Below are 8,968 nucleotides of genomic sequence, written 5' to 3'. Positions count from 1 at the left end.
CTCTCACTTGTCTCCTCTTTTTTTTCAATTAAGCTACAAAGAAAGGATGAAGCAGAAACAGATGCACTAACACACCAACTGGAACAAAAGAAGAGAAAAAAAGTACATTGATTTTCCAATTGTCTCTTTCCCGCTGTAGACAAATCCTCGGTTAAGCCAGTTTGCGGACTATTTTTTTTTTCCAAGTCTTTTTCCAAGCCCAGCTGTGAACACTGTACCACAGGGATGCTGCTTGTTCACAGTGAGAAGTGTTGAGTGCATCTTGAACTCAACATTTGACTGTTTAAAGTCCAGCTCCTGTAATCAATCGATGATCATCCGTCCTATTGATTAGGCAATGCTCTGTGTCTTTCTTCCTGCTTGAGGACAAATCTACCTTGTCATGTCTAAAGCAAAATCACAAGCACACTGCTGAACTCAGTAAAACCACAATCCCATCAGCAAAAAGCAAGGTTTACATCAATAGATGTTTTTATTTTTCTACATAATGAATTATTTTATCAAAGAAAAAGTCAAAATTCTAATTCTAAAGACATTTTAAGCAGCAAAAATGTTTCAATGTCATTATTGTGCATGCAGGATTGATTTGCAGTGACGCTGACAGGCAACTTTCTAAATAACTTTAGTTTCATTAACAGCACATCAATTATTATATAATTGTGTTTGCATTAAAACCAAGCAAGTGAATCAATCTGACACTTTAATAAAATACAAGAATAATGAGGGTCTATCATGTAAGACCTGTTTCGAAAAGCAATTACCTGTCTGGTCCGCCCATGCAGTGAGGAAGGCTGCTGAGTTTGAAAGACATTGAAATCAATACCTCTGCTCTGGAAGACATATTGCCATCATAGAGGCAACTAACCTCAGCCAAGCATTCAAACTAATGTTGGCATTTACAATGACATTCACCTTAATTGCATATCAAGAGATTTCTTCTGAACCTCTTGCTTCTGAATTTACCAAAAACATTTTTTAAAAAGGATTTCAATCATCAGAACTGTTAAACGCAAGCAGGAAATAATGTTACAGGACTCTGATCTGTGAGAATAACAGTCAAATGAAATATATCTTCAGAAGAAAATTTAGTTAAATTGCTCTCCATTTTCAATACCAAGTAAAATTGGAAGCACTGAGTTTATGTGTTATGTTGTGCTCAAATTCTCAAAGCCACTCAAACTGTGTTTATTCCCATCAAACATTGTAGGAAAAAACTGAGTTAATAACAAAAAATAATGTTAACAGAGTCAGCCATTCCTTTATGAAGCTCCTCAAATATTATCTTTCACCAGTCAGCTGTCCACCCACGCTCAAAAATAAAGCTGATCTGAGCTTGAACCTGCAATGCAGATTAAAGAGGGGAAAAATACTTAATTTAGAAGCAGCAACAGACAGAATTACAGGACCTACATGATCTGATTCTGTTCATCCTGAAGGGGGAACATGAATGTCTGTACCAAACTTATTAACAATCCAGTTTAAAAGATTTCCTACCTTTTCTCAAACCCCCATGCACCAACATATTGATGGGGCTAGAGAAAAGGTCAAGCGATGTTAAAGTTTCATTTAGCTTTGAAATGTGAATACCTACAGCTATTTTTTTGCCAATCAATCCTGGAGTTGCAGAAACATTTCCCAGATTTAAGTGTAAACTTTGACTGACTGTAGACAGCATAATGAAAATAACAAAGGGGGATTCATAGTCTGGGGACCATCACAAATTTCAAAGCAGTCAATCCAGTTGTCGTTGAGATATTTCAGTATGGACTGAGTGCAGGATTGACCATCTGACAGACATTGCTTCTTTTTTTTTTACAGAGCTATGGCGGTACCGGGTCTAATTATAAAAACAGTGAAAGCTTGCTTACCCATGCACACATCCTACATACATATTACTATTCATCATGAGTTCAATATCTGTGAATAAATGTAGACAAGTCATGAAACACCTCATTCATCCACTGCGTCCACATGTGGCTGGGTGAGCCTAAATATATAGGAATCAAATCAGTCTGTACAGGCTTATTTGAACATTTTCATAAGCTTGTTGCTCATCAGCTCCCCCACATTCGATCATTGCTAAAACCTGTAGGGTTAAAGAGTAAAAAGGCTGAGCAGGGAGGCTGCATGTTGTTCAAGTGGTATAATGGCCTGGCGTTTTATTGGGCTCCAGTCAGGGTGCTATCTGCAATTGCTTTAATGAAGACAGACCTAATTATCTCCACAGACAGAACTCCACTCTGAGCAGGACTCTAATTATGGCCTAAATGCTGCTCTCTTACTGTTCAGTCTCATACCCAGGGGTTATGGAGGGACTGCTGCTGTCTTCCAACCTTGTTGAATTACAAACACACACACACATATTCACACGCAAAAATACTTAAATACATCCTGAGGGCTCCATGTGCTCAGCTGTTGTGATGCTCTTCGGTGCAGGCATTATGGTCTAGAGGCAGGGATTATCTAAAATGACAACACACTCTGCCCCCCCTCTGACCGGTGACAGCCTTGCCTATCATCTGATTAATAAATCACAGCTCCAGATGTCACACGAACAGCGTTGTTATTTGCATTGTGGAGGACAATGCACTGATAGTTAACAGGAAAATCCCCTTTTAATCCCTAAAATCCAATGTACTTCAGCAACTCAAGAGAGATATGAGGACAGCCATGTCTGACAACAAACAATAGTGCAGCAGGATCCCTTACAGATGGATTACTCCATAGCTGGTCCTGTTGTGAGCCAATTCATTTTAAATTTATGAATTTAAATAAGATTGATCCACTAAAGCTGAAACAGTAAAAATTAAAATTCCATAATTCTAAAGTAAAGACTGAGGGAGGATTTGAGACTTGTGCAGTAACCTTGATTGAAAGGAGACAGGGTAGATAAGAAGAAAGTATTTGATTTACAAAGGCCATATGCACTTGGTGGCGCAATGTGGGAGCCGGCTAATGAGTGCAGCCAACTTTTAGTCACACATCACAGAGAAATATGTGTAAGGAAACAGGCTTCATTAATAAAGTAAAGGGCAACAGTTATCCTCAGTTACTGCCTGTAACAAGAACAACTAAGGCAGCAACATGCACATACTGTACATACACAATGTCTAAACAATCAGATTATCAGATGGTTTTGTCCTGGAAAAGAGAGGAGAACGGGCCATTATGTAGGAGTCAAATGCACTCCACACTTGTGCATGGCAGATTTGCAAGACTGAAGCACTTTGAGTGGCCACTAAAAAGGAAAAAATGCAGATGTGTAATCCCCGATGAAACAAAGATGTGTCCAGGTTGTTTCATGGAGATTATGTCTTGTAGAGGCTTGGATCTATTTGTGAATATGCATCAGAATATTAAACAAGAAGAGAGAGCATACAGTGGAGCATAATGCAGGGTGATTCATATTACATGCAGGAAAAACAAAACCAGAATGTGAGACTGAAAAACAGATGATTTCAGGGCTTTTATCCCCCCAGAGAGCAGCAGCACAGCCTTAAACTACAACAATGAGACTTGCAGTCAAGGTCGCTGAGTGTACTAATGATCTCTTGAGACTCGTTTTCTACCAGGTACTTTAAGAGCAACAATAACATATTATGGATTCTGCCAGTACAATCTCTTAATAATAGGTATTTACTTTATTTTGATTGCTCATGCAAGTAGTGGTGTATTTTGAGAAATGTTGAGTGGATATGATACACGGCTCTGCCTGAGAAACCTGAATCATAGTGATCCATGTTGTACAGCTTCAGGGTCAGGCAGGATTTTACAGGAGAGACTGTATTTGTCTATGCAACAGCCCTAACTTAACTGACCAGCAGGGAACTGGGACAATAATAACTGGGAAAAAGTGGGGAAAAAAGACATTACACACACTAACACATCATTAGTGACTAATTCAGGGGGCATGTCAGCAAATGTTTAGTTGTGTACTTTGTCTATTTCATTGTAAGTCATTCACAGGCCAGGTTATTGTTGTACATGAACAGAGTGATGATAATATCTGGAAGAGACAACGTGGCATTCACAAACAGCTGCACGTGGATGTGATTGATGATGGTAATCATAAAATCTTACTCATATTTGTTTAGTTTCTTAAGAAATAATTAAATGCAATCTTCATCAAGTGACTCTGCCCTTCTCGTATTTTCTGTTTATTAAAATCGGCAATATGTGTGTGATGTAGAAGATTGCAGCTCAGGCTAAAAATAGCCTTCAGAGGAAGTTTGTCTGTATAGATCATCTTGTGTTACTCACACTAATGAATACAAAGATTTGCAAGCCCAGACAGAAATGTATCTCGTGAGAACACAGTGTGATCGTAAAGCTAGTCTAAAGGAACAGCGCATGATATAAATATCCACAGAAAGAAATGAATCTCGACACTGAAATATCACAGTTACAGTCGCCTTATCGTTTCACTATAAAACGATTCAGCAGGGCCCTCTGGCGGTGAACACGCAGCGGTGCAGCTCACAACTCGGAACAACAATGTAAGCATGTAAAGTCATTTTAACAACTTTAATGTATCGTGCAATCTGCATTAACGTTGCATTATTATTTGTTTTCATACAAACTAGCCTACCGAAAGTATAGGTAATATATACCTGTAATATTTACAGTCTATGGTATAGGCGTACGAGACTGTTGAGTCGCTGTGCGCAAGCGCAGTGCACGCCCAGACGAAAACACGGAAGCTCCACATTAGACGACATCACCTCGCTGTAATCTCTTCTCAAAACTTGTTTATGAGGGGAAAGAAACGGTCCTGCGTCTTATCTGGAGAAATAGTTTAGTGTTTTTCTGCTGTAAATGATCGGTTATATGTCTGCTGTGTGGATAATGCTTCTGTAGCCGTGGTAATAGTACTTCTTCTTCTCTGAAAACTAACTAGTAGTAGCTGAATAAGATGCCAGCTCGCAGCGTTGTATCAAACGACAGCCCCAACAACAAAGTCAGGTATTCTAGGTTAGCCAGTGATGATGACGGCTACATTGACTTACAGGTAAGAAGGAAACCCATAATAGGCTCAATGCACAGCCTACGAAATGTTTTTTTATTATGTTAAAATTGTCTGAATTGGAAGAGGGTTGGTTCTAGTTGTGGGGGAAAGAAAGCAAACTCAGTAGTGGTAGAATATAAAATTGACCCCCACAAAAACTACACTGAACTGTCATCTTCATTACAAATAAAATACATTGAGAGATGGAGCCATTTGAAAAGGTGTAGGCTGAAGGTTAAGCTTCTTATTCCTATACCCTTTTTTACAGGATATTCAGCTATAGGCAACATTTAAACTACTAGGTTTGAGTTACATCAGAACAATTCAGAACAAACACAAATTAAGTCGAGATGACCCATGACATAATGAGGGTTATACCAAGGGATGCGTTACAGTGTAAAGCAAACACATTTACGTCTTCACTTACATTAATGTGAGGTGGGAGTTTCGTGGCTCTGAGAGTCAACTTTCTTGTCATGACCTTTAATTTTCTTCAAGAACTTCAAGTGCAAGCATTGCAATAGAAAGCCTGCTGTGACTTGAGAAAAGGTTTTCTAATCAAATATTTCTCCTCCCCTGCAGTTCAAAAAGCCCCCGCCCAAAGTCCCATACAAAGCCATAGCACTAGCAACAGTCCTCTTTTTAATCGGCTCTCTGTTAATCATCATTGGCGCCCTTCTCCTGGCTGGATACTTTGGAGTCACAGTAAGTTTAACAGTATTTGAAACAGTATGACCAGTACATTTACTTCATTAACATTGATGTCATGCAATGGTACATGGTATAACCCTCATGTTGTGTCTTTTTCAGCACTCAGACCGAACGGTTCCTGTCCTAATCATCGGGATCCTTGTCTTCCTGCCTGGAATTTACCACCTACGGATAGCTTACTATGCATCAAAAGGCTACCATGGCTACTCCTATGATGACATCCCAGACTTTGATGACTGATAGCCACAGTCTTCCTGTTCTTACATGAAGTCGTTATAACTAGCCTGTTCGAAATTGCAGACATGGATATTTAAAACAATGGATTGAATAGATTCTGTGAATTGCTTTAAACCAAATCTGAAGGATTTTTTAAGTATGTTCAGGGTTACAGATAATGTGTTGATAGTGATGCCTACCTGATGTTATTAAGTGAATTTATTTCAGACTTTGATTTGTACATTTGCTTTGATAGCTTGATCAATTAATTAAAATGCAGATATAAGATTCTCTTATTTGTATTCTATGATTTTTAATTGTTTAGATTATCTTTACTCAGTCAGACCACACATGTTTTTGGTAGATAGCAGATCATATAAAAAGGTTATTAATAGTTTGTTGGCGTTATGATCAGTATACTGTATAACACTGATGCATTCACCCTCCATTTAATTCTTCCTCACTGTGCCGTCGTTCTTTCGCTGAGGATTTTATGTGATTAATTCCAATCCTTTGATCTCCATATGGTGCACCTCGCCTGCGAGAGTAAACATTGTCAAACAGGGAGGTGCACACGCAATTTAGATGTGACATCATGTTAACCTGCGTCAAAAAGCTTCCATCCTTTTAACCAGTGACATCAACTTGTCAATTTCAACAGAATTTCAAAGTGTGCTAGTGAAATGCAAAGCTACCCCCTCCATTTCCAATGCAGGAAAATGGAAAACACTCCGAGCAAGGATTCCTCTCCCCTCCGAACAGCTGAGTTAGTAGGAATAATGAACAATCTATGTATCAATCTTTTGTTCTTCTTGCTAGTAAATGTGTCTGCTAAATCAGTAACCACTCACCTAGTTTTAGCAATAACAGATATAATGCCAAATGTCAGCACTGATTTTTTTTCTCCAGAGCTTCATGCTCTTTCAGGAGCAACCCACAATTAAAATCAGACAAAATCAGTAGAAATGACAGACTGACTTTTTTGGTTCCTGGTGTCTTTATTTTTATTACAGTAGCAATTTAGCACAAAATGTTGCAATTTTTATACCTTGGCAATGTCTTTGATAACCCTTTGTTTTAGTTATTATTAATCAATAGCAGAAGCAGTGAGTAGGGTTGTATATCGCTTAGCTCAAAGAGATTTTGTTTGCTAAGATGTACACTAGTAGGTAATTAAAGATAAATTGTCCACAATATATATATATAATTTTACTTTATAAAATGCCAGTTCACAACAAGTAATAAAGGCAAACTCATTGTAAGCTAATAAAAAGAGTCTTTTGAAGAATTCCCCCTGAACAAGATGTATAATACTGTAACTAAATGCACTCTGACATTAACCCTTGCTGAACTGAAACACCCCCAGGTGGTCATACTGTTCAGGATCAGGATTGGTTGTTTCAAAGTGTAATAAGATATCAATGTGTCCCCCTCTCCAAATGACGACTAACTAACCGACCACACGACCATCAGATAAGAAAGTAGATATGACATCTTTATCTTACTTTTATCTCGTTTTAGGAGGACAACGCCAAGTCTTTAATAGGTAAGACAATTAAAATCTTTCTCTCTCTTTTAAAACACTCTTAATAAAACTATCTTTTTTTTAACATTTGGGTGAGTCATTCAGATTACTCGGGGAAAAAAAAGAGACAAATACACGTTTTTGTTAACTGTCTTCAAAAATAAATATTCAAACAAGAAGTAAAAAAATGAATAAGTTCAAACTGGACTAACACTAGCGCAATGTTAACGATATATCACTGAGATTAAAATGTTTGTTAATAAAGTATTAAAGGTAGGTTAAAAGCTAGCTTAGCTCTATCCTAACACATGTATAATTAAAATAAAGGTTTATGAAGGGAACAATTGCTGGCTCTGGCTAGCTTAATTTATGCAGCTGCGCATGTCAAAGGTCACATGGCCCACCTTTACACCTTTTACAAACCAAATGCTTCAACTGTATATCGTTTGTTCCTATATATTTTTTTGTATGTTAAATAAAACTTTAATGTTACTTTGAATGTTGACTTTACAGTAAGGTACAATAAGCTGTATATGTATAAAGTGTATTTAAGTTTTTATTTTCATGTCAGACAGGCTGAAGCATATTTGAAAGGTTGGATCTTGTTTCAGTAGTTAAATTAAATTATTTATATTTGACATACTGGGAGGGGGTTTCTGTTGTACATTTGGTGAATGCTGTACCGAACAGCTCTCTGGATAACCATTTTCCTTTTGGTGTTCGTCTGCCTTTTGTTATGATTCTCAAGTCTTTCCCACGAAAAGGCGCTTTTGTCTGAGGCGCTAAAGTACCAGCAGCATCAAGTTACACGTAGACAGACGGAGACTCGATCATCTGACCTTCAAAGTAAAAGCGCTTTTCTTCTCATTGTACACTTCAGCCCCAACATCCTTTGAACACTATTTTATTGGCTCAAGTTTTTAATACCAGATTTGTCATACAATGAACCCATTATGAAGTGCTATTTAACTTTGTCAGATATTCTGATTATACTGCTCAATAAAGTCAGGGGTGTTTTAAAGTAGATACTTACAAAGAGTTTTACTGGATGTTGTAAAAATACATTTCATTTATGTTGTAATAGCCTGTGAGGCGATAGAGCTTATGCGTATATTGTATTTAAAATGTTCATAGCAGAAAATGCATCTATGTTAGAAATACAATTATTGAGTTTACTTTGAATGACTAATAACAGTACTCATTAAACCATAATTAAACACTTATAATTTTTAATCTACACCTGGTACCTTTTTAATTATATCTAAGCGCAATAGCCCTTATAAATACATTTTTGGTCAGTTTGCAATTATTGGTGATTTGGTGACTAACATAGTCAAAAAGAGATTCTGTAAAAGAATGTAAAAATTTTGCAGAGCAAAGTTAAATTGATTAGATTTTTTTTGTCCCACCCATTCATGAGAAATGTTATGATGTAACAAGTATTATAAGCCTTTTTAAATCAGAGGTTAACCATTCAATTCTTATATTTGAGATGCAGGAGCTAATATGTG

The 8,968-nt window shown here is 37.3% G+C and overlaps 1 protein-coding gene across 1 annotated transcript; it reads left to right on the top strand.

Annotated features, from left to right (window-relative positions):
* Window positions 1-4,680: 4,680 nt before the first annotated feature.
* Window positions 4,681-6,223, top strand: tmem230b (transmembrane protein 230b). The gene is made up of 3 exons (XM_020633028.3): window positions 4,681-5,008; window positions 5,588-5,710; window positions 5,816-6,223. Exons 1-3 carry the CDS (start codon window positions 4,913-4,915, stop codon window positions 5,954-5,956), a joined length of 360 nt encoding a protein of 119 aa, XP_020488684.1. The 5' UTR covers window positions 4,681-4,912; the 3' UTR covers window positions 5,957-6,223.
* The last annotated feature ends 2,745 nt before the right edge of the window (window positions 6,224-8,968 follow it).

This window comes from Labrus bergylta, chromosome 2, assembly GCF_963930695.1.
Source record: "Labrus bergylta chromosome 2, fLabBer1.1, whole genome shotgun sequence".
Taxonomy (NCBI): domain Eukaryota; kingdom Metazoa; phylum Chordata; class Actinopteri; order Labriformes; family Labridae; genus Labrus; species Labrus bergylta.
Note: the sequence above shows the minus strand (reverse complement) of the source record. Positions and strands in the feature narration are given on the sequence as shown.